This window comes from Felis catus, chromosome C2, assembly GCF_018350175.1.
Source record: "Felis catus isolate Fca126 chromosome C2, F.catus_Fca126_mat1.0, whole genome shotgun sequence".
Classification (NCBI taxonomy): Eukaryota; Metazoa; Chordata; class Mammalia; order Carnivora; family Felidae; genus Felis; species Felis catus.
Window position 1 is genome coordinate 44,923,432 of NC_058376.1, and position 27,396 is coordinate 44,950,827.

Here is a 27,396-nt window from a genome sequence, read left to right on the forward strand (position 1 = left end):
CTCTGCTTCCTGTAGACTTTAGCCAATAACTGAACTTCAACTACCATATGTGATACAAACATCGCAGGGTGGAAACACATCGAATGAGGATCCTTTCTCTCCCAGAATTCCGTAAGCGTCAAACGCTGATCCTTTGCTCCTTCATCAGCTATTTCCCCAACACATGCCACTGTGCCATTTCCCTCTGCCCACTTTGAAAACATCGTCTACCCTTTATAAGAACACTGTTTTCTCCGCTCAGCATTCTCCATTGCCATAAATACGTTCTGAGTTTTAAGGAGGGCTTTTCAAGCTCACTCGACTGTGACAGGCTAAGTCCCTTCAAGAAAGAAGATGATGATGCTAAAGAATAACAGCAAATAAAGTATTACAGAACCCCCATGCTAGCAATATGGGTTGCTCTGCGCCACCCTATAAAAACGCATTAAGTTTAGTCTGAGAGCCTTTCCTCCTTGCTTTTTTCTTCCTTGTGTGAGCAGTCGCCTCCACCGGCGAGCAGTGGAGGCATTTTTGTTGTCGACTAACCCCCTCTAGCGCCGAACTGGCAGCATCCGAGCCGCGGCTGCCAGGCGGGCCGAGCGCAGGGCTTGGCGGAGCTCAGGAGAGCTCGCGGCTCCGGCCCTGCCCTCTGCGCCCGCCGCGGCCGCGGGGCGAGGGCACGAGGGCCACGGACGCGAGACCTCTCCCTGTTAGCACTGCGTGTTGGCCCGGCCCTGCGCTGAGAGCCGCGTGATCCTACCGAGTCGCCAGTGAGTCTGCGGCTTCGCACCGACTCGAGCGCCGGCGGGGAGTGGGTGCCGCGAGGGGGCGGCTTGCGTGGGGAGAGCAGTCCGCTCGCCGCGCACCCGGCGCCGCCGTGGATGTTGCCGCGCGCCGCTCAGCCCTCGCGCTGCTTGGAGCGCACGGTCCGACGCCGCCACGCCGGGGGCACGCCAGGAGCGCTCCGAGCCCCCAGAATCCCAGCGCCCACGACTGCGACAATGCTTGTGACCTCCACCGCGAAGTCACCGCCGCACGGCGACGCGAAGACCTCAGTGAGCCCCGGCGCCGGGCACCCGCCCGTATCCAGCCTGATGTGACTCTCCTCAGCTGCTGGCTCGCTCTTTTTTTTGCCTTACTAGGACCTGAAGCAGCGAAGGAGGCCACAAAGTTGAGGCGCTCGCCCTAGTGGGCAAGTTTGGGCGACCCGAGCGGTTGGAGTGGTCGGCCGCCGCCAGGCTCGCCCCACACCGGGAGCGCCTGCCCACAGCACTCACCCCCTCCAGCGGCGGAAATGTGGAGAAATCAGGGATAAACGGTGTCAGGGGCTGATTAGCCCCAACACGCTCGGCGCTGCTGCCGCGAAATGGGAAGCAAAGTGTTTGGGGGACTAAGTTCGGCCTTAGAAATGCCCGGAAAGAGGCTGCCAAGGCCGAGGCTCAGCGCGGACGCGGCGGAGTCGGAGGTGTCCACTGTGCTAGCCGCTGCCGTTGCCACCTGGGCGAGGGGCTGAGGGCGCAGCGCGCACGTAGCTCGCTCGCTCGGACCACTGGCGGCCCCGCCGAGCCACTTCGTTTCCTTAGCTCTCGCCACACCGGCGGAAGGAGTGCCCGCGCGGTCCCCGCGCCCCTTCACAACTGCTGCGCCTCCTGCTTTTGGCTCTGCAAGTGCCCACTTCAGTCCGGAGAGGCGCTCGGGCCGCCGAACTGCCCGCCGCACCTGGTCGTCCCTCCCCCCACTTCCCCCCCGTGAGGCGCCCTCCCCCGCCCCCTCGCTCCCCTCCTCCAAACCACAGCCCGGGCTCGCTCCTGCGCGCGCGCTCTCCCGGGCCCAAGTGAATAGTCCTCGCGCGAGCGGGACACGGTGGTGGATGCAATTCCGCTCCCTTACTGCCGCCAGGAGCTCCCTGGCGCCGCAGGCAGCGTCCTCCTCCGAAGCAGCTGCGTCTGCACCTGGGCAGCCTGGACCTTCGTGCCCTGCCCCCGGGGCCTCGCGCGGGGGGCGCCCCGGGACACCTCCTGAGGGCCGGGTGGAGGAGGAAGAGGAGGAGGAAGAAGACGTGGACCGGGACCCCTACCCTACGCAGGACACCTGGTCCCGCTGCTGTCACTTCTCTTTAAGTGGGAGAAGAGAGCCGGGGAGAGCCATGGGGGGCTGCGAAGTCCGGGAATTTCTTTTGCAATTTGGTTTCTTCTTGCCTTTGCTGACAGCTTGGCCAGGCGACTGCAGTCACGTCTCCAACAACCAAGGTAAGGGACGGGGCGGAGAAGGGGGAGGGGGGGCGGGAGGAGGCGGGTACTCTGACGACCGGTGCATTGGTCGCCTCCTGCAGGTAACTTTGTCCCGGGGTAGGCTTCTTCGGGTTCGCCACATGAGGAGGTCGAGGTTGTTGTCCCCTTTACCAGAGCGCCAGGAGCGGCAACCTCCCGAGTTGCGGTCCCTTTTGCTCCCAAATGTCTTTAAACGGATGTGTGGGCATCAGCAGCAGTTGGGTCCCACCGCTGGCGGCCGCGGGACCGCTCCCCGCAGCGCTGTCTCCCCAGAAGGTCAGGCTCCGTGGCATACGCTTAATGGACTTCTGGCTCTTCGCTGTGGCTAACGGCGCGGTTACTCGTAGGTTCTCACTTGCTTTCGTGAAAGCGGATAGCTCCCGCTGTACCCTGTGACTAAATACCAGCCTTATGCCTGTGGTAGCTATGTTGCCCTCGCCCAGCCGCAACCCCTTTAGCCCATCCAGACCGAATGTAGACTTGGAAATTATTCCTGGACTAGATGCCCAGATTTTTGTGGTTTCTTTATTGCCGTGACGAAGCGGGGGGGGGGGGGGGTCGCGGGGAGAAAAAACGTTAAGTGTGAATTTCCAAGTTGTGAATATCCTACTCGTAAAGTGGAGTCACTGACAGATTTTTTAGGAGGAAGACTTTGGTGGATAAAGTGGTAAAGTGAAACTGTATAGTGTGTGAAAAGTGAAAGTCAGGTTTACAGAATGGAAAGCACTGAGAATTCTTGAACATTTTCTTTCCTTCTATTCAGTAGTCTTTATGAGACATACCTCACTGGATATCTGCTGTGAATATTTAAGGTTCTGTAAAAATATCACCTGCATAATCTAAATTCCTTGAACTAAGTGGCGAACAACCATAAAAGTTTTCCAGCATGTACCTGGCTGGATGTTCTCATTGGCGCCGTGATGACCATCAATATGTCACCTGTTATGTCACACGTTTCTAAGACCTCAAATGTAAAACTTCAATTATAGTTACAATTTAACATCTAAGGCCTTGAAATAATTTGCAGATATAAAAATGGAGGTCAGATGGTATGAGTGTGCACTTGCTTTGTGAGGATGAGAAGGTAGAGAGAAGGCAAGTAAAACAACACAGCCTTCTTTTGTGTCATAAACATATGACCATTTTATTTTATTTGGAAATATAATTATTCGGAATAAGAATTCTGTTCTTATTTATACAGCTGCTACTTTTGACAGGTTTTCCTAATTATTTGTTTTTTTTTACCTGCCAGATTGAAATCATACATGCATATGTAAATTTGGAAATCATACATAACTGTCATGCCTTTGAAGATCTGTCACAAAAGTGCCACCTATAGTACAATACTTGCCTGTGTTGGTGTATACCTTCACACACATTCCTCATTTGTTTTCAAGGGCAATTGGCATTAAATATTGAAGTAGTAGTTACTTAATATACCTCTGTAAGAATAGAAGGTTGTAAAAAATAGCATAAAATTATTTACTTGGACTTTTTTTGTGGGAAGACAAAAACGATTTTTAATGATCAGAAACTCAGACATTTATATCGTAGTATGTGTTAATATTTAGTATGTTAGTATACATGTCTTTAGTAGCCACAGTAGACTCAGTAGACTCTAGTAGACTAGAAATATTTAGCAGTTATTTCCATGCAATCATATCCCTAAATCAACATTTAGTTTTTCATTAAGTATCTATGATATACCAGTTACCATACTGGGCCCTGGGGAAACTAACATAAATAAAACACATATCAGAATCTCCAAGTGACTAAAGTGCCATTCTACCAAAATGTGTCAAGTGTTAAAATACCACCTTTCAGATATTCATATTAAATTTAAGGGCATTGAGGAGTTATTTGTTAACCTCTTGCAGTAATTTTTATTTTTTATGAGTTTCCCATACTTTTTAAATACATTTTACCTAAAATATTTACCAAATATATGTATTATATGTGTGTTTGTGTCAATTAGCTTAACGTTTGTGAACATTACTTAGTTTACCCATCAGTTAAGGAGGATCTTAATTTGAATTTTTATTATTATAATAGAAACACAAGCTATGCATAAGATTGCACTTGAACAATACTGTACCTAAAGGCTAAGTTGGATAAAATTTAGAGTTCTTCAACAGAATATTATAGAAAAATATGCTCAGATTTTTTTTATCAGACACAAGTGATTGCTTATAAAATGGTTTATACAGCCTAATTCATAGTGATTAGAAATTAAGCCTTATGTTACTTTAGGATAATATTTGAATACTGAAATCATCACACTAATGGTTAATAAAATGTCAGACTTCAAAATGTTATTAACATTTTGGAGATTTTTTTTAAATTTCTAGTTTCATGAATTAGATAACATGAATCAAAACGTTCCTTAACAATTTTTTAACATTGAAAATATGGGACATTACAGTATGTGTACAGTATAAAAAGAATAATGTAAAACATAAATTAGATTTGTTATACACATGATAGTAAAAATTAGTAATATGATTAATATTTAATTTTAAGGAGGTAGTATTTATTTTCCTAGTAATTTGTCTTATAATAGAATTTATATTTTATTTAAAAAATTTGTTAGGGTAAAATTTCATTTTTATATAACTTGTCTTCTGATTAAGTATATTTACAAAGTAACTTTTTAAGTGTTATTTATATATTTTTACCAAATTATATAAAATCTTCCGTGGTGAGTAGATTCACCTTTCCCTCTCCGTTTTTCTATTACTTAGCCAGGGTAAAATGATGATAATGACAAAAAAGTGAACTACTTCATTTTTAATATGATGCTTAACAAGGTACTGAGAGTAACTTGACTATAGGAAGCATCTCTTGTCCTTTAACTGGATGTGAAGCTCTGCACTATAAAGACAAAATAAATCAATTTGACGCTCTCTTCCTATTACCTAAACCTCCTTGAATCGATCAGAAAGTAGAGTTGCTTCCTAGATCACTTCATCTGATTAAGTAAGTGAAAACATGATTTGTGTTCAAATTTCTCATATTCCATTAATTTTCTCTGTATTTAAAACCACAATATTTGTTAATACCAATTTTAATTTAAAAATAACATTTTATCTTCTTTATAAGCTTTATTTCTGTACTGGGCATTTAGGTGAATATAAAGCATAATCTTATTTCATATGTAAGTAACCATGTCTATCAATTACAGTGGTTAGTAGCCACCAGGGGTCCATTTATTCGAAGATTACTCTGTTTTAGCTAATAGTACTGTATAGCCTAAAAGTGTTGATTTATTTCTCAGATCATGTTTCCAAAACTAATCAGAGACTAAAGTAATTGATTAAAGCAAAATATGGTTCACATACAAGAGTCTAGTGAACTCATTTTACTACAAAGATTGTGTGAATTGATCTTTTTTTTTCCAGGATACTTAGGAAAAATTAAATAAACAAGCAAAACAGTAGTCTGACTCATTACTATCACTGAATTTCTTAATTTGAATGAATTGACTGTAAAATCCCCTGAGTTGTATGTGAATACAGGTTCACATACCTGAGCAGAAAAATATCGGCTTAAGAAAAGTCATAGCCTAAAATTAGTTGAACTTCCATCAGTATTGTTCACAAACTGTAAAAGTAAATAATGTTCTTATAGAAAGGGATGAATTGAAAGTTTTTTAGAAAGTTTGAGTGAACTTTATCGAAAATATTAAAAACTTTGTTAAATAAGAGAAACTGGATGATTTACAAAGTATGTTTCTAAAAGACCTTTCACCTAGATAAAATTCATTTGCAGGGGTAAGCTGTTCATGGTTGTAAAGGGGCAGGAGTCTGTAATCACATGCCTTCTTATTAACTATAAGTATACAAACAACCTAAAGTGTAATTTTATAATACATTTACAAATTAGAAAAAATCATGTATAATTAGTCATTATGATTAGTACTCAAAGTAGAAAGATCAAATGTCATTGATATGTATTGATCATTTAAGTATTGTTTGCTCTGGGTTTGGGATAAAAGTGTATCTAAAAACTTTTTCATGCACAAAAGTTATACAGTGTTCTTTAAGGGTCTCTTTAAAGTAGAAGTAACATGAATAAAATGGTTTTATTTCGATTTTTCTAAGAGGAAAAAATACATATCTAGGGGACAAGACAAAATTAATGTTTCCATTACATCTTTTAATTTTTTTTTATATTTTCAAGCTTTTCTGTATGGAATTTGTATTACTTTCATTTTACAAAATTAAATATTAAGAAAAATATTAGAGTAGAATCCTTCTGTTTCTTCACTCATTATTGCCAGTATAAACTAGTACAAAAGGCATTATGTATTTCTTGTATTTCCTTCTCCTAAGATCTTTCCCCATCAGAGGCACCACATCTCAGTCAGTCTCTACCTTTATTCACACACCCGAGTACTTCAGGGTACATACTGCATTTGTCCCAGATGGCAAGAGAATGGATTGCATTTTATACTGTATATCAACCAGACTCCAGCAGTAATAGAAGTTAGCAGTAATAGAAGTTTCTTCTTTGTGTTTGACTCAACATTTTTTGGAAGCGTAAATATGATAGAGATCAATACATACAGTTACGTAATCAAAATGAGTTGACTTTGTCTAAAGTACAATATAATCCAACTGTATTTATAAAGAAGGATTAAGTTGTTTATACATCTACCATGTTCCTTTCTAAAATAAAAAAATATGTATTTGAAGTGTGCAATATAATTTGATATACTATGTCTACAGCATTTTGATCAACTTATAATTTCATTAGACTGGAGAAGTGACATTTGAGCCAAATTCTAGGGAGAAAAATGTAGAAGTATGGAAGGGGAAGAATTGCATTCTAGGTATAGAGAACTGCCTTGGCAGTGATCTGGAAACGAAATGAGCTTGACACATTTGAAGAACGGAGTCCTGTGTGACTGGACTTCACTGAAAAACAAGAGAGTAGCACAATGGGCGGTCTGAAAGATGGCTAGGAACCAGATCCCACAGAGAAGGAAAGGAGTCATGGCAATGAGTTGTGTTTTAATAATATTCTAGGTAAAATGGGAAGCTTTTGAGAGATTTTAACCAATTTTCATTTTAAGAACATTATGGCTGATGAGCAAAGAAATGATTGGAAGATGGCAAGAATAGAATTAGGGGTCTGTTGCAGTTGTTCAGGAGAGGGGTTATGGTGGCCTGGCCTAGAGTGGTGGTAGCAGAAATGGGGAAAAGAAGACGGATTTGAGATCCATTTTGGAAGTAGAATTTGTGGGACCATCTTATCTTTACAAAGAAATAAGTAGATATTCAGCATTTATATATATATATATGTGTGTGTGTATATATATATATATATATATATATTTACCAAGGGGCCCAAACAAATTTTTCATTACTCCCCATAAAAATTACCTTGCCATATAATTACTGATACTTGACAGGGATAGGAGGGGTGGTTATATGATATTCTCGGGGGCAGGAATGAGGGAAGGAACATACTTTCCACTAAGCAATAGTAAATTGCATGTCATTTAACAAATTTCTCTGACCAGTTAATTATCAATTGTTTGAATTCCCTTTTAATAATATTATATGGGTGCTGTAAATATATAGAATCATAAGTCTTAACAGTCCTATATATTTAGTCTGTATTTAGAAAATTCATACTCTGGAGAAGCTTCATTTAAACATTTCCAAATATTCTTAAATATATATTCAAACATAGGAAATCTTAAATTTTACTTTACTGCTTAAAATTTTCTGAAAAAAAGGCTACTATTACAGTTATTTCCTTTCAGTAAACATTTTGACTTATGTAATATACAGCCTCAGTTTTCAATGATAAATATTATAACTGAAAGGAAACATCCACTCTTTAAAAGATATTTATTGAAGGCCTTCTGTTTGATAGGGTGTTTACTTGCCATCTATAATGGATAAAGGAGAAGTTTCCCTTCCAAAGAATATGACCCAATGAGGAGTTTCCAGTCTCTTTCCAGATCTGGCAGGAACATTTTGTTTCCTTAAAATGAGGTACAAAAGCGATTAGAAAAACTTTGAAAACACGTTTGTTATGTGATAAGGTATAGCAGCACTGACAATAAACCCTCAGAACATTTATATATCATTTATTTGAAAGTGATATCTAAGATTACATTTTATCTCAAAATGAGTCACTCGATAATCATTAAGCATCTCGCTTGTGTTAGGAATTATGCTAGGTTCTGAGGCTACATTGATGATTATAGTACAGTCTCTGTTCTTGAGAAGCTCAGTCTCCACTGTTGATGTTGTATATCTTTGAATCATCTTTAATTACTTGGTGATTTTTATAAGATGAAGAATTTTATACTAAATGAGATTATGAGGGAGAGAGGGAAGGGAATAAAATACTATCAACCTTTTTACACATTTTACTTGTAAAATTGCTTCACAAGACTCTTCTAATGTTTTATGATGGGTATATATTTAATTATATAAGAAAAAGCATAAATATACATCTTAAAAATATATTCATGGTATAAAAACATATTTCACATACCTAATGGCTTTCCACAGACATGTGGAGTGAGCTTTTGTTCAAGCTAACATATTTTGTTTTTTTAAGGTGGACTAATTATTGAAAACTGTAATTTATGTTGAAGATGCCAGTTTCCAGTTTCAGATAGGAGCAAGCATACCTTTTAATTGAACTTTGAGTGAGAATTAAGGTTATTTTCAGTCCATGTATTTTCAGTCCATGTCCTGAAAAATACTTCAGCTACTTTCCTAGGATACTGCTGAGTCCTCTAACTGTTGGCCTGTTTGATGACCTGTACCTACATAAAATTGAAAAGTCATCACTCTTCCTCATATTTCCTTTCATAACTTCAGGTGTAAAAGTCATACTTACTTTTTGATCATAGGAGATACAAGATAATATCTCCTTAAAAATTGGATATTCAGGGGGTGGAAATAATTTTATTTTTATCTTGTAGTGTTAGATACCTTTGTGGATCTCTGGAGCTGATAAAAAGTAAGCATATGTGTAAATATATATGTAACTTATTTATTATGCTAATTTACAAATAACATAAGACTAGGATAATTATATATTCTTTCAGGTTGTACTATACTATGATACTTATATTTAGTGGTACATGAGCATTGCAATGAGAAACACGTTCTTAGTACATAAAGTGTAATATGTAGAATAAAGGTAAAACACTTGTCCACAATTAAAAAAATGATCAAATGGAAATTTTTCTACCTATGATAATTATTAATAGGTATATTTTAAGCAAGTTAATCAACAGAAATATTTTGTGTACTTAGAAATGAAAAGGTATTACATTAGTATGTATTCCAAGTAAGAATTATCAAAACTAATTGAAATTGCCCTGAAATTTGAGTTGAATTATATCTTAATATCACCTTAGTTTTTACTTTAAAAGTCAGGAATTTTTTGTTATGTTGCTGAGAGATGATACTTTAATATTGTTGAATATAATATAAATTAAATGTATAGAGAATTAAAATGAACAATGTATGCTATTCTAAAAATTGATAGCTTAAACAATGACATTTATTTTTAAATATGATTCAGTAGTTACATAGTTTATGCAGACACCAAAATGAAAGAAAAATAGGGATAGAAGAGAGAGATGAATTATGGCTCTATTTAAAAAATGAACCTCTTGGTTAAGGAATCTTTCATTATACATCTCTCATAAAGTTCCGACTTAGATTCCTTAATCTCAGCAAGTATAGAAGTGCCCATTGATGACAAACAGTCTTAGCTAAAACTTAAACCCAAAACTACAAATTTCCCTCCACACTACCTCTGAATTTAAAGTATGCTTAGATAATGTTTATCTTGTGAATGCAAGTGAAAATAAGTAGTAGCTGCCATTAAGTGTGACAGGAAATAGCTGAGCAAACTAGCAGCTAGCATTGCAAAAATCATAAGAGTTTTGTCAATTTTCAAAATTAAGTAAAATTTCTATATTGGTCCACTTGTTAATAATTAGTATGTCTCAACAGCAACAAAAAGACAAGTGGATAATAGGACAATTTTAGGATACTAGAAAATTTAATGAGGAAAGTTCACCCTTAGCTATTTTTCACACGTAATTTAGTGAGGTAGCAGTCAGGAAGAGATCTCAATTTTTATCTTGAAAAGAAACCCAAAATTTCAGAAGTATATATTATTGTTAAAACATATTGCTTAGTATAGTTTAAAGTAAGTAAAAATTAACATGCTCCAATTTTATTGTTATATTTATGATACTATATTAGAGCAAAAAGGTATCTGTAGTAGATGCAATAACTTACTATCTTACAGTGTTATAGTATAATAATTTCATTTTATAGGTTAAAAAAACTGTAGTTCACCAAGGTTATTAAAAGCATTAGTTTGGTTCTTTGTTTAATAAAAATTAAATGTGTAAGAATCTTTATAATACTCACTAGTTTAGGATCAGAAATCTATATATGTATGCGTTGTTTTTTAGATTTTCCAGAGCCCTATTACCTAGTAAAGCAGAATTAAAATATAAGAATTTATTTTAAAGGTTAGTATTCCAAAGTTTTAATATGCTTATTAAGGTTAAATGAAGCTTTTTTTCCCCCAAAAATGTAGTGAAGCCTTAAAATCAGATGAAATTGTTAGCCTGTTTCTATAATAAAGTCCTCAAATACTTTTTGATTGGAATATAGCTGTTGTTACCTTTGGATTTTTTATTTGTTCATTTATATTTTTATTACTTAGATATATATGGTTTATTTTTTTCTAGAATTATCAAACTAGTTCAACAATAAGTGTACATTCATCCAATTTTTAAATGAAATATATTGATAACTCTTATGTTTTTTTTCACTGTGCTGGGCACATGAAATACAAAGGCAGGTTATTGCCAGGAACTTCTGAGAGCCTAAGATCTAGTTAGGCCATTTATATGTTATTGAATAAGTGAAGCATTAATTTATATATCAAGGTTATATGGATTAGCTGTTGCATAGATAAGTTCACATCTATGAACTATTGTTTACAGAGATGAAAAGATAAAAGTACTGCCTTAAGGGTCTATGGATTGATATATGGAAACATTGAAAATAAATATTCATTCCCTATATTGGCCATGACTTTATGTGACTGCTAGAAATGAGATAAGTTAAGATCTGCCTCCTGACCTTAAGGACAATGTTATGAAATTGAAGAGAAATACCAGACAGTTAAACATTAGTGATTTATTATTGCAAATATAAAATGAAGGGAAATAACATCAAGTTTTACGAATAAATGAGTCACACATGGAAAACAAAAATGAGCTTCACATTTATCAGTTTTCATCATGATGAATATATGAAGCTATTAAGAGAATTAAAATGAGTAGCTCCTCCAGAGATCTCAATTCTTTAAAAAAAAATTAATGTTTATTTTTGAGAGAGAGAGAGAGAGGGCAAGCAAGTGAGCATGAGCAGGGCAAGGGGCAGAGAGAGATGGAGACACAGAATCCGAAGCAGGCTTCAGGCTCTGAGCTGTCAGCACAGAGCCCGATGCAGGGCTTGAATCCAGGAGCATGAGATCATGACCTGAGCCGAAGTCGGACGCCCAACTGACTGAGCCAAGGTGCCCCAGAGACTTCAATTTTTAAGTTACTTTGAATAGTTATTATGCACTTAAAGATTAAGATTTATTCTACATACAAATGCAAAGTAAATATCCAAGTAATATCTTACATTGAGCATAAAACTTTTAAGTTAAGTGGTACAATTTGGCTTTTTCAATAGAGTTTTATCAAGTTCTTTAAGAAATATATTTAGTGATGGTGGCTGCTTTTACAAAACCGACAAAATCTAAATTTTAATGGATTACTGTGATTTTGTCTACTGAATATTTTATCTTTAGATGAAGGCAAAATTGGAAATACCTGTATGGTTTATATTATATTTAATTTAAAGATTAAAAATCTTTTTGTAGGTTCTTTCCATCTCCTAGTATGTTAATTACTTGTTTTATTATATAATTCTTTTCCCTAACTCTATTAAATATTTGTTTTTAGCAGTGTTTCATAACTTTGAAATTGCTTTAATATCTAAAGAAATTAGGTAAATTGCTGTTTTATTGATTTCATATTTGAACAATGTGCCTGTAGAAACACATAGAAATAGAAATTGCTGCCAGAACATGGTATTTTTAAACAGAGAAAAATCAATAGCAGATTATCCATGATTAGCTGTTGACATTTAGATTTGTATATTTAGAATGTCAAAATCTCTGAAAACTGTCAATTTAGTTTCTAAATTACAATAATATTCTCAAATATAACATTTTATTTTTTTATCTTTTTAAGATTATTTATTTATTTTGAGAGAGAAAGTGGGGGAGGGACAGAGAGAGAGGGAGAGAGAGAATCCTAAGCGGGCTCCACAGTGTCAGCACAGAGCCCAATGTGGGGCTTGATCCCATTAACTGTGAGATCATGACCTGAGCCAAAATCAAGAGTTGTCCGCTTAAACAACTGAACCACCAAAGCACCCCTCAAATCTAACGTCTTGTGGTTCACATCCTCCCTCCAGCATAAAGGTGTACTTATAAAAAAACAATTAATTGAAATAATTATAGATCTTTTGACAAACTGGACTTTAATTAATTAAAATATTAGAGATCTGCCAATAAGCCTAATGGATTACTCATATCTTTGCATCATCTACATTTGTTGTTATCATTATTACAATATGCTAGTATAGACATTATTTCTATCTTGTGAAAATAAATGTATTTATAAGGCATATTATAATTGGATTAATATATTCTCCTTTAACCATTATACAATACCTGGAATATGGTTATTGCTATGTCATAAAAGTTATTTTGATTCTATGCCAGAGTATATATCATATATCATAAGTCTTCATGCTATGTCATAAAAATTATTTTGATTCTATGCCAGAGTATATATCATATATCATAAGTCTTCAAAGTATTTTCACCCACAGGAGATGAACCTAGGCTAGGCTGACCTAGGCTGTCAGAATGTAACTTGTTGCCGGACTTTACTAGACTGATGATTTTTTTGAGGTTTAATATCTTAATTGTATAAGATTATGATTTTATAAACACTATACCACACACACACACACACACACACACACACACACACACACACACACACACAATGCTTATACATGGATCCCATTCTCCAAATACACCAGTAGCTTAGTGGAAAGTTCTATCCCTGATGTGGCACTAGAATTTACAAAGCTTATATGGTACCTGTAAAGATAATGAAAAATCAGAGAAATTTCCTTTTTAATATGTTTGTCACTGATATATATTAATTCTCCAAGTCCAAGATTATTCTGTTAAGTGCAGTTGCTCTCAACTTCCAATTTAAAAACATACACTTAATTCTATTTCAGTGTAAAAGTAGCAACTATTCCATGTGAAGTGGCTATTTTTAATTTATCTCTTTTAGCTATTAAATTGGAATGATTATGATTTTTGCTTTTGTTACGTATAAATTCTTTATATACTACTTATATATGTCATTTTAACTGCAGGTGTTTCCTCCAAGTTTGTCTTTAAATAAATGTATTAATATTTGGATATCAAGATTGGTTTCAACCTTCAAATTTTCCCACTCACTATTCCTTTCCCTTTAAGATTGCTTCTGAAGGCTCATGTACACATTGATAAATAAGCAGTTGGGAAATAAGATGTCCATTTGCCAATGACTACAATAGTAGTTTATATACCAATGATAAGCTTCCTGGCAAAAAGTCAGTTATAGAATTACAACTAATAGAAGTTATTCTGAAGTGGCGTTTCTTACCTTCCAATTTAAATCTAAATCATTCTAAGCCCATTTACGAATATCCACATGCACAAGAATGGCTGATACTTACCTAGTTGTAGATGGAAAAGAGGGGGAGCGAAAGGTATGCTCAAGTGTCGAAATGTTTACTACATGGAATGAGGCTGACACAAAAGCAGATTCATGAGGCTTTACTCCAAGTGTGACTTTATCTTGAATCCACACATACATCCACAATCTTGTAATATTGTTTAGCTCTTAAAAACTCCTTGGATGAAAAAACCTAGAAAACAGTTGAATGGGGGTTAAGAATTTGACTAAGAGCTAAAGCTAAATCTTTAGCTAAAAGCCACAAAGTTTTCTTCCCTACTTCTCATTTCTTTTTTCTTAAAATTTTTTTTTAACGTTTATTTATTTTTGAGAGAGAGGGTGTGAGCAGGTGAGGGGCAGAGGAAGTGGGAGACACAGAATCTGAAGCAGGCTCCAGCTATCAACGCAGGGCCCAATATGAGACTTGAACTCACAAACCACGAGATCATGACTTGAGCTGAAATCAGAAGCTTAACCGATGGAGCCACCCAGGTGCACCCCTAGCTCTCATTTCTTAACAATTAATATTTTTGGAGGAGTTTACAATTTTATGGAATTATGTCTATTGATCTTTTTCTTGGTTAATTTTCTGAGTTTTTTTTTAAATGTATAGAGAATCTTTGCACATCCTATTTAACTGTATTTTCTAGTATGTTATGTCTTCAGGTTAGTATATCCTGCCTCTAATGATGCTGTGACAACAAACATTTCTTTTGAAGATATAAAATGTTCCAGAAAGCAATTTAGCAGAATATTGAAATATAGTCATATGCTTGGATCCATTAATTCTGTTTTCATGAATTTAAATTCTAGGGAAATGCATAGAAAAAGAGGCTAACATTTATATACAAGGATTGTTTCTGTCTTATTTATAAAATTGAAAAATTGGAATCAGAATACATGCTCCCAAATAGAAGAGTCCTTATAGAGACATAACTTGCTTTATTTGGAAAAATTTCTTTCTTCTTTTTTCTTTTTAATTTTTTTCATTTATTTTATTTTTGAGAGACAGAGAGATACACAGTGTGAGCGGGGGAGCGACAGAGAGAAGGGGAGACACAGAATCCGAAGCAGGCTCCAGGCTCTGAGCTGTCAGCACAGAGCCTGACATGGGGCTTGAACTCACGGAGTGTGAGATCATGACCTGAGCTGAAGTCAGACTCTTAACCGACTGAGCCACCCAGGTATCCCTGGAAAAAAATTCTTAAATGAGGGCATGTGAATCAATAGGAGCCCCAAATTCCTCTGTGTGAGACAGTGGAAAAGTCTGTTTTGCTACTAAAAAGAGAACATTGGAGAGATGGTAGGAGAACCAGGAAAGAAGGCTTGTAAGAGAAACAGTGTAATGTGGATTCTGGGGTCAGTTTAGATTAGACAAGAGGAGAGTTTAAAAATGATGGTGACTGCCATTCTGTTTGATATTGTTTGCATGACTGAGATGTTAACTGATCACCCCAACTTCACCTGCACAATTTTACCAAAATCCGTTACACTCCAGAAAAATGATAATAGAAAATAGGAGTAAAAATTCTCTGAGAAAATAAGAACAGTTAGATAATCAACCACCCTTCAAAATAAATTCCTGGAGATACAAGATTTAGCTATTCAGCGAAATGGGGTTTGGTTCTTCAGAAACTTTGCCCTATTCTTGTAGGTGGTTAAGAACAGCAGCTGGGTCAGGAATTTTATTCTCATCTAGTCCTAAAACGAGTCTCTACTCCCTTCAGAGGAGGCAGCATGGATCCATCTAACATGACAGCATTCCCACAGAAAATTTATAGAGGGCAAAGAATTTAAAAAAGAAAAGAAACAAAGCTTCCTCTGTGTTTGCTATGTGTGCTATTTCTCTCATCAGGAAATACAGGTCAAATGTGTAAGAAATGGATTTTAGAGAAATAAAAGGGAAAGTGGTAACATTAACAGTATGTAATCTTGTTTCAGATGCTTTAAACGCACTAGCTTCACTTTCATTTTTATGAATGAACAGAATAGCTTGGCCACCTGTACTTTGCTCATGGAAATGAGCCCTGAAGTCACGGATTTGGCTATAGTTTCCAGCTGAAGTGAAAATGGGGGAATGTTTTAGCAAAAATGAAGGAATGGGGTGGGGCTCTATTTGCCTTCATTCCCTTTTTCCTGGGTGATAAACACTATATCATTTCCCGACACCTCTATAGCTCCATCATTCTGAGCTTTCAAACACATTTTGTGGTGGCAGCCACCAATCCTATTCTCTCTTCGCTGCCTGATATCCAGCCAAGAGCTGACTTTACATTCTCTCTGATTTTTTGCAAACAGGATTAATTTGGTCACATGCTATCACTGACAAATTAATCTCTAGGAAGGGTATATTTTGAATGGCAACATTTCCAGGTTTGGAGAAATTGTAGAAAAGAACAGTGATTCATACAAACTGGTTGGGATTACCAGGGTCCGGAAATAGATCCTGCATCATCTCATAAGGAAAGCTTCAGACTCAGATTATATTTTTGGCTGTATTTTGGAGGTTGCAAGCTATCCCAGTCCACCTTTATAATGGTTGTAAAATAGGGCACACTGCAGCATGCGGACCACTCTTAGGCGTATAAGTGTCATTTGTTTATCAGGAATACTGTTGCTTAGAGTAACAAATATTCCTTTAAAAAAACACATTTGATGAAGAGGTGGCATCATTGCTTTCACTTTTGGAAATTTTATGAAAGGGAAAAGATGAGCCCACATGGTACAATAAGAAAGGAATACAATTAAATACAGTCATTTCCTTTTACTCCAGGCAGTTTTATTTCTGTCAGTTATCTGTGCTCTCAAGCACCTTGGGATGCTCCCTTTCCAATAAAAGCCTACTAGAAATAGCTGGCTTAGGAGGAGTCTGTGTTCCTCAGAAGTACTCAAAGGAAGAGAGGTGTGGTTATTTGCTTGCTGTCCTGTTCTTGGACACTACTTTAGTATTTCGGCAATTAATGTGTATTTCTTCTTAAAACTAAGTATATGGCAATCCATAGAAGGATGAGAGCTATCTTCCAATCTCATGGGGAAACTGAGAGAGCATCTGCTTCCTCTCTCCTTCTTCCTTCCAGCATTCTGACTTGATGATTGAAATCTTGTATTAAATGCTTATGACTGTCATATGTAGGGATTGGAATATATTTGAAATAAATATCATATGTTTAGCTTGAGTTACTGTATTTTGTTCAAAAGCTTAAAAATAGCTTACTTAGCTATTACCGTAGCTCTTACAACCTGGTAGCAATTATTTCCACTCTGACTTACTATCTGTCTACACACACACACACATACACACACACACACACACACACACACAGCCTAAAACACTATACTACTTGCTCTATAAACTTTTTTTCACTGGTGCGCAATGGTTCACATAATTCCAAGTATCCCATTTTAGTGCTATAATGAAAAGACCTATAAATTTAAAGTGTGTGTACATTTTTATCTTTTTGACTGTATTTCAAGTCATATTACATTAAGTATTTGAAATATAACCTGTGTGAGCCTGTAGTTATTAGGAAAATCAGTTCTAATTTAAGTTCAAAATAAATGGATAGCATCTTTGTGCTAAACGAGGATATTTTTCTGAAAAACTCAAACATGTTTTACTTTCAGCAGTCTCTCCCATTAATGCATGTATAAAAATGTATCTCCAGTTGATGGAGGATTTGGCATACTAGGAAAAATAAAGAAAAAGACCAAATGCTTCTCAACTATGTATATTAATTTAATTCTACCACTTTATCGTTTTTATTCCACCTCTCTAAGGTAAGTAAGCGGCATAAATTACTGCACTTATTTTACTAATGGAATTTATATGGACATTAAGTTACTTGGCAAAGCTGATAGACCAAATTAGTAACCACAAAGGAAAAAAGAAAGCCGATCTTAAGCCTGTGAGATCAGTGTACTTTCTAAGTGAGAAGGAGAATTTCAAGCAATGTCTGGAGTATTACAAATGCAAAGATACTAAATTTAAATATTGTTTCTCAATATTAATGTCTTGAAAGCACTTAAAAACACTGAGCCTATATCTCTTATAAAATAATTAATAGAAAATTATTTGCAAAGAGTCTTTATAAAGAATCTCTAGATAGCATGCCTGGCTGGCTCAGTCGTTGGAGCCTGTGTCTCTTAATCTCAGAGTTGTGAGTTCAAGCCCTACATTGGATGTGGAGCCTACAAAAAAAAAATCCTTGGAATATACAATTTTTTGTTATTAGCAATTAATAGTATGGCTTCAAATGATACTGTTATTTTTACTCTCATTTTATGTATATATTGTTTTTTCCTTTTTCTTTATTATTACTCTTTCTGTGGCTCTTGTTTACTAATTTGTCTTGATATGTTTTAGCCATTTGTGTAACAAGCCTTGATTAACGAACAATAATAAAGACTAAGACTTTAGTACCTAATGAGAGGCTGTATAGTTTGAATCTTCAGTTCCTGATGTTCCTTTGCATGGGCTACTTTTCATTTTCCTTCAAATCAGATCTAGCATAGCAACTACCAAGTCTTAGTGTCTATAAGAATTGCTGCAGAACTGGCTGCCACTATTAAGTGGCACATTTCTGGGCCCACTACCAATGAATTGGATTTAATGTTTGAGATAGTGTTTAGGACTATTCATTTTTAATAAGCACTCTCCAAAATTTAGATGCAGATGGCTTGAGACACTCCAACTTACAGATCCCCATCTGTATCCATTCTAGTTCTTTGTTTGCAAGCTGTAGGAATTAAAATAAGCAGAAAAGGAGCTTTAAAGATGTTGAATAATCCACAGAAGCAAAGAGAATCCTAGAGAATTAACTTTAGAAAAAGATGGAAACCGGGGCGCCTGGGTGGCTCAGTCGGTTAAGCGGCCGACTTCGGCTCAGGTCATGATCTCGCGGTCCGTGAGTTCGAGCCCCGCATCAGGCTCTGTGCTGACAGCTCAGAGCCTGAGGCCCGTTTCGGATTCTGTGTCTCCCTCTCTCTGACCCTCCCCCATTCATGCTCTGTCTCTCTCTGTCTCAAAAATAAATAAACATTAAAAAAAAATTTTTAAAAAAAAAGAGAAAGATGGAAACCAAGGCAGCACCTGGGATCTAGGCATCAGGAATTAATTATTAGCCTCATTGGGCTGAATTGATTTCAGCCCTTTTTCTTCCTATAATTTTATTATTCAGCTAAAAATCTTATTCCTGCAAAAGTGAGTCTGATTGGCTAGATTGTGTCATGAACACCAGCATCATTGAAAGAGTAGAACTCCTTGATTGACAACCTTACCATGACTGGACACTATATGGCACAAGTAATTTTTTAAAAATGCTGTCAGTAAAACAAGTGGAATGGGTAATGGGTGGCCAAAACCCAGCACATGTCCAATGCCCGATCATGTAATATTATTATCCAAATAACTTTTTAAAAGAATTTTAGCCCTTACACTAAAAGCTTAATTATGAAGTGAATATAAGTTTATATAATTAGAGTCTATAGAGTTTCCTGGTTAAGTAGCATCAATTTTGCTACTATCCTCAATAGAGTATTATTGATTTAGGGGGCATATTTTAATAGAACCATTAAGCCAGTCTCCCAAAACGGATAGTATATATTTGCTTTTACTCAAGTATACTTTAAAATGTCCCTTGAGGGGCGCCTGGGTGGCTCAGTCGGTTAAGCGTCTGACTTCGGCCCAGGTCATGATCTCACGATTCGTGGGTTCGAGCCCCACATCGGGCTCTGTGCTGACAGCTTGGAGCCTGGAGCCTGCTTCAGATTCTGTCTCCCTCTCTCTTCCCCTCTCCCACTCACGCTCTGTCTCCCTCTGTCTCAAAAATAAACATTAAAAAAAATGTCCCTTGATAAAATTCTTATTTTACAGTATAGGAAACATAGGTGACCTGAACTAAACTTTGCTTTACAAGAAATTTGATCTTTTAATGAATGACGTAGTGCTATTATGTTCAGACTTTCAGTGTATTAATATACTGTACAATATTTTTGGTCATTACTATTTGCTTGATTAACATGAGAAAATTTGTAACACAAAGTATTGTGCCCAATATTGATCCAACTTCTGTATACAACTATTGTACTTTTTTAAAAAAAAGTTTATATATCTTGAGAGAGAGAGCAAGTGAGCAAGCCTGTGGGTATACGAGAGTGGGAGAGGGGGAGAGAGAGAGGGAGAGAGAATCTCAAGTAGGCTCCACAATGTCAGCATAGAGCTTGATGTGGGACTCAGTCTCATGAACTGTGAGATCATGACCTGAGCCGAGATCAAGAGTTGAATGTTTAACTGGCTGAGCCACCCAGGCACTCCTACAACTATTGCACTTTTGAAAATAAACATATTCCTAAACTATAGAACAAAATTGATATGCATCTAAGCCTTATGTTTTTAAAATATCCAATTACTGACATTTAAGGGGCTTGGATTTTCATTTTAAAATAATTACTTTTCTGTAGCCCATTTCCCCAGAAATAGCTGCTTAAATGCAGTGGTATAAACTTTGAGTTTTTGAGTGTTCACTCCTTGCTGGGAACTGTACTAAGTACTTTAATGTATTTAATTGTATAATCCTCACAACAATCCATAAAGTAACCATTATCATTATCATCCCCATTTTATAGGTGAGGAAATTAGGACACAAACTAAGTAGGTAACTTGGCATAGTGTTGAAGTGTACTAGTTACAGAGTGTTAAGGGTTCATTTGTGTCTCCCCCCCCCCACTCCCATCCCCCGCACCAAAATCAGTTGTTTTTAACCCCTATTGCCTCAGTATATTGTATATTACCTTCTTTGGGAAATAAGATTGTTGCAGACATAATCAGTTAAAATGAGGTTATACTGGTGTAGGGTGGGTGGGCCCTTAATCCAATATAATTTGTGTCCTAATAAAAAGAGGAAATTTGGACATAGACATGTCTGTAGGGAGAAGCTACGTAAAGATGAAGGCAGATATTAGAGTTATGCATCTGCAGGGCAAGCAACACCACAGATTGGCAGCAAATTGCCATCAACTGGGAAAGGACCATGAAATAGATACTCTCTGGCAGCTCTCTGAAAGAGCTAACATCTGTGTCTCAGACATCTAGCCCCCAGAACTAAGACAATACATTTCTGTTATTCTAGACTCCCCTTTTGTGATACTTTGTTATGACAACCCTAGGAAACTAACAGAGTAAAGGATTTGGATTTCTGGAGTTTACATTCTTTTTTTTCCCCCTAAATGTATCCATCCTAAGTATATAGTCAGTAAGTTTTTTTTTTTCCCTTAAGTTTATTTATTTACTTTTGAAAGAGCACAAGTAAGGGAGGGGCAGAGAGAGAGGGAGACCCAGAATCTGAAGCAGGCCCCAGGCTCTGAGCTGTTAGCACAGAGCATGACTCAGGGCTCGAACTCACAGACCAGGAGATCATGACCTAAGCTGAAGTCAGAGGCTTAACCGACTGAGCCACCCAGGCACCCCAAGAAGTTTATGTTCTTAAGCAACACACTATATTGTTGTCTTCCTGAGGTTAAGAGAATGGATAAACACATCATCTCTTAGCATGTGAAAGAGATCTCAACTAGGAAAGCTAATCTAGACTAAGAGAGCTGGTAGCATTTTTTTGGAGCTTAAAGTGCCTCTTTGCAAGCACGTGGATGAGTAAGGAGCCTAAAGTACTACTTTCCTTTAAACTGACAACAAAAAAGAAACAAAAACTGACTATTGTTGGAAAATATCTGAGAATTTAATTATAAGTTATAAATTTATATGAATTAAGTCTATTTAAATATATTAAAAAGTATCCCCCTTACTAAATGTCTAGGGAAAGATAGAAAATCTTCAGGAAGATTTCTGTGGTTGCTGTTTGGCTGGTAACTGTTTACATATATCTCAGCTCATATAGAGTACGACCTTTCCATAAACCCAGGCCTGATAACTAGTGAATTTAATAGGAAAAAATGTAGAAGAAAAATATGATTTTTATTCTACAAACCATAATGGAGAATGTGCATAGCCTTCTGCCCATAGCTTTTTCTAATTAAAACCGACAGCTGTAGAATAAAGGAAAAATCATGCATAACCTAGATCTCTTCTGTTCAGAAATAAATGCAATGAAAGGTAAAATGAGAAAGAGTTAGAAGTAGGAAGTCCTTAGAAGTTACATTGATACCTCAATTCTGAAATAGTAGAAGCAATAATGAAAATCTCAAGATGTCAGAATGATGTCAATTGTCAAGGATAGAAAAGTAAAAGAAGGCCTAGAAAACTTGGTATTTTTTTTCCTTCCAACTTTGAGATTAAAGATGAGTTAAGGGGAGTTTTCTGTATGTATCCAGTAGAGGAAATAGCTTACTATTAAAGTTTGGTCAATAAGATGCTTGATTTTCTATCTCCTTATATTTCTTAAAGTTTTACTTTGTTCAGAGCTGCATAATCGAATAAGCCTGAGACTGAATTCCGGTCCTATGTATATTAAGAATGAGTTTCTTAGAAACTGGCTTAATACTTTGGCCTTGCTTTAAACCTCTAAAAAATAACAAAAAGAACACTTAATCAGTTTTGAGAATTTATAGATGCACCTGACCACACAATCACAATAATAGCTATTATTAATTGAGTTCTTAGTATGTTTTAAGGATTTAGGTGCACCATTTCATTACATCCTCTCATCTGAATTAGGAAGTAGGTCATGTTGTTTATTCACACTCAACATCTGAAAAAACAAAGTCAGACTTTGGGGAATTTACTGAAGGTCACAATCTAGTAAATTATCTAAAGATTTTTGGAACCAAACCTAGATCACTACCTTTGAAATAGCACACATAGTGTTTATTAATTATATTGCTAGTGGCCTTATATCAAGAATACAAATATGAGTAAACTTAGTTCTTTGAGAATTTACTAATGGGAAGAGAGAGTTAAATGGGTGGAGACAACTTGCTATAGATGTTGTGATGGAAATATGAGCAGGTCACCAGTAGCTTCAAAGGAAAAGATGGTCACATCTACTTCCAGGCACTAAAAAGGACTTTATATAGGCAGTGAAGCTTGAGCCGAGTGTTGAAATATTAGTTGCTATTCATTAAATGATTGGTGACTACAAATCATTCCAGACAGTGGAAGTAATAAGTACAAGGTCATGGAGAACACATATGATAGCATTTTGTGGGGGACTGGTAAATAGTTAGGAATGGGTAAAGACTATGAAGAGGAGTGAGGTAGGAGATGAAGGAAGAAAAATAGGAGTCAGGACATGAAGAGCCTTGAATGCTGTGCTATTAGTGGTTGTTCTTAATCATGAGAACCCAGAGGTTCTTAACCCTGGCTATATATCAAAATCACACTGGGAAATTTTGAATAAGTGCCCCAAATGTAATGAATTTTGAACATCTTTCTTCCTGCTCTTGTTAACACTCATTAAGCATATAGTAGGATCTTAATAAATATTGGTTGATTGATCTTAGTAGTTAGCTTTTATTAGCTATTACAACCCTTCAGAAATATTTTTAATTATGTTACTGAGTTACATGAAAGGATTTTTTTTTTCATTATTAAAAAGTTTCATTTTTACAGGGGTGTTCAAGAATTAAAAAAAAAAAAGAGAAGTGTCTGGGTGGCTTAGTTGGTTAAGCATCCAGCCTTGGCTCAGGTCATGATCTCATGGTTCATGGGTTTGAGCCCCACATCGGGCTCTGTGCTGACAACTCAGAGTCTGGAGCCTGCTTCAGATTCTGTGTCTCCTTCTTTCTGTTTCCTTTTTCCACTCACACGCTATCTTTCTCTCTCTCAAAAATGAATAAATGTTAAAAAATTAAAGAAAAAGAATTAAACAAAGATGTTAAGTTAATTATGACCAATAGCCATCAGTGTGATATGTTGATATATTTATTGGTGATTTACTAATAAATAGCCAAAGGGTACATTTTGTGAGCAGCACATTCATGTATTCTTACCCTAGTTATACCACATTAGCATGATATGAGGCACACTGAACTTTTCCATGATACTGAAGCTGACAATCTAGTTAATTCTCTATTTCAACTTCTAATATAGAATGAATATTTTACCTATGGGTGTTTTGTTTTGTTTTGTTTTTGTTATACACAGATTTAGTTTGTCATTAGTGCTTCAAAGACAGAAATGAATTAAACTAATCTAAAAAAACTTATCTAGGAATAAAAAGAAAAACTATTCAGTTTCACATATAATGAGATTGTAATAAGTCACTAAGTACTAACAATAAGTGAAAAGCTTAACAGACTGAAAAATCAACTCCTCTTGGACCTGTGGGAGAGGGATGGATACTGGGCAAGTTGTTGCCCCCAAGATTGGAAAGAGAGGCAAATATAGGGAAGTCACTTTCTCAGAGCAGAGACTCACAAACAGAAACAACCACAGGAACCATGGCTGGTACCCATGTCTGGCTTTCAAGAAAAAAAAAAATTACAAAGTATATCAAAAGGCAAAAAACACAATTTGAAGAGACATAGCAAACATCATAAGCAGACATGGTTGGAATGATCAAATCAGGATTTTTTTTTCTTTTAAGTTTTTGATTAAATTTCAATTAGTTCACATATAGTGTAATATTAGTTTCTTGAGTAGAATTTAGTAATTCATCACTTAACATACAACACCCAGTACTCATTGTAAGTGCCCTCCTTGATACCCATCACCCATGTAACCCATCCTCTTGCCCTCCTCCCTTCCAGCAACCCTCAGTTTGTTCTCTGTAGTTGAATCTGTTTTATGATTTGCCTCTCTCTTTTTCCTCCCTATGTTCATCTGTTTTGTTTCTTAACTTCAAATCAGGAATTAAAAAAAAAAGTTTATTTTGAGAGAGGGAGGACATGTACATGAGTGGAGGAGGGGCAGAGAGAGAGAGAGAGAGAGTCCCAAGTGGACTCTTATGTGGGGCTTGAACCCATGAACCATGAGATTATGACCTAAAATGAGTCAGTTGCTTAACCTACGGTACCACCCAGGTGCCCCTCAAGTCAGAAATTTAAAACAACTATGATTAATATGCTAAAGTCTCTAATGGATTAATTATACACCATGTAAGAGCAGATGGACAATGTAAGTAGAGAGATGGAAATCCCAAGAATGAGACAAAAAGAAATGCTAGAGATTCAAAACGGAAACAAAACAAAACACCTCAAACAGGAATAAAGAATGCCTTTAATGGGCTTGTTGTTAGACTGGACACAGAAGAACAAATCTCTGAACTAGAGGATATGTCAATAGAATCGTGAAAAAAAAAACCAAAGCAAAACAAAACAAAAACAGCACAGACTATCCAAGTACTATAGAATAACTACCAAAGGTACAACATACACATAATGGGTATGCCAGAAGGAGAAGAAAGATAGGAATGGGTGGAATATTTGAAATAATAGTGTTTAAGAACCATAGATCCAGGAAGTTCAAAGAATACCATGTAGAATAAATGCCAAAAGAATAATAACAACAATAAACACTGAGGCATATTGTTTTCAAACTACAGAAAATCAAAGAGAAAAAATCTGAAAGAAGCCAGAGGCAAAAAACCCACTCACCTATAAAAGAACAAAGATAAGAGTTGTATCTGTCATCTTCATAGAACAAGCAAGAAGAGAGTAGAATGAAATACTTAAAGTGTTAAAACACCACTAACCTGTAATCCTGTATCTTATGAAATTATCCTTTAAAAGTGAAAGAAAAAGATATTGTCAGACAAAAGTTGAGAGAATTTCTTGGCAGTAAGCCTGTCTTGCAAGAAGTTTTAAAAGAAGTTCTTTAAAGAGAAGGAAAATATTATACGTCAGAAACTTGGATCTTCATAAAGTAAGGTAGGGTATCAAAGAAGGAATAAATAAAGGTAAAATAAAAACAGAAAACATTTTTTTCAAAACAATTATAGCAACAATGTAACATATATACACCTACACAGTTATTTGTATTATATACTATTAATATGTAATTGTATATTCATGTATGTGTATATCTAAGTGAAATAAATGACAGCAACAGTACATGGGACAGGGGAGGAAGTAGGATTATTTTGTTCTCATAAGGTACTCTACCTACAAAGAGGTATAGTTTAATTTGAAAGTATATTTACATTAGTTGTAAATGTATATTTCAAACTCAAGGGCAACCACTGAAGAAAAGTAAAAAAAGTATATCTGATATGCTAATAAAGGAGAGAAAGTGGAATGATAAAAAAGCTTAATTAAAGTCACAAAAGGCAGAAAGAGAGTGAAGACTAAAATAAGAACAAAGTACAAAAACAATAAACAGAAAACAATGAGTAATTTAGATATTAATCTGATTATATTAATAATCATGTTGAACATCAGTGATCTAAATGGACCAACTAAAAGCGCTTGCTGGAATGGATCAAAAATCAAGACACAATTATCCCTCCTCTACAAGAAAACCAGTTTAAATGTAAATAAACAATGCATTAAAAGTAAATAGATGGAGAAAAATATACCATTCTAACACTAACTAAAAAAAAATACATAGTAGCTACACCAATTTTGGACATAACAGACTTTGCAGCAAGGGAAGTTAGGGATAAGGAAGTGCATTACATAATGATAAAGGGACCAGTTCTTCAAGAAACCCTCTCCAAGAAATCCTTAACATGTATGTGCCTAACAACAGAGCATCAAATTTTGTAAGACAAAAATTGATGAAACTGCTGGGAAAAATGAATGAGTACACAACCATAGTTGGAGTCTTCAGTATCCCTCTATCAGAAATGGACAGGTCTATCAGGCAGAAAATCAGTAAGGACATGGTTGAACTTGAGAAAACCATCAGTCAACTAGATATAATTGACATCAGTAGACTACTACATCCAACAGCAGCAGAGTACATATTCTTCTCAGGTCCACATAGAACGTTCACCAAAATAGACCTGATTATGGATCATAAAACATACTTTAACAAATTTAAAAGAAGAGAATTCACACAATTTCTGTTTAGGTAACAGGATCAAACTAGAAATTAATAACAGAAGTAACTGGAAATCCCAAAATACCTGATATAAATAACACACTAACCAAGTCTGAATCGTGAGGGAATAGAAAATCTGAACAGAGTAGTTACTACTAAGGAAATTGAATCAGTAATAAAAAAACCTCCCAACAAAGAAAAGTCCAGGACCAAATGACTTCACTGGTGAGTTCTACCAAATATTTAAAAAGTAATAATACCAATCTTTCTCACACTTTTCTGAAAAATAGAAGAAGAGGAAACAATTCCAAACTCATTTTATGAGGCCAGCATTACCCTGATGCCAAAACCAGACA

General features: G+C 36.3%; 1 protein-coding gene and 1 long non-coding RNA gene across 5 annotated transcripts in view; one reads left to right on the forward strand and one right to left on the reverse strand.

Annotated features, from left to right (window-relative positions):
- LOC109491384 overlaps window positions 1-856 on the reverse strand; it is a 251,974-nt gene extending 251,118 nt beyond the window's left edge. The window contains exon 1 of the long non-coding RNA XR_002735852.2: window positions 740-856. This is a non-coding gene — a long non-coding RNA (uncharacterized LOC109491384). The remainder of the gene's footprint in view (window positions 1-739) is intronic.
- The window catches only part of EPHA6 (EPH receptor A6), an 854,316-nt gene continuing 827,762 nt past the window's right edge, over window positions 843-27,396 (forward strand). For 2 of the 4 annotated variants that reach the window (XM_023238878.2, XM_023238879.2), the window contains exon 1: window positions 2,173-2,228. Coding sequence is in view for 2 of the 4 variants with exons in the window: in XM_019839578.3 (XP_019695137.1) it covers window positions 1,850-2,228 (379 nt within the window). In the remaining 2 variants the exon portion in view is untranslated. Of the gene's footprint in view, window positions 2,229-27,396 lie in introns of all 4 variants that reach the window. The other 2 variants (XM_019839578.3, XM_019839585.3) reach the window with 2 other exon arrangements.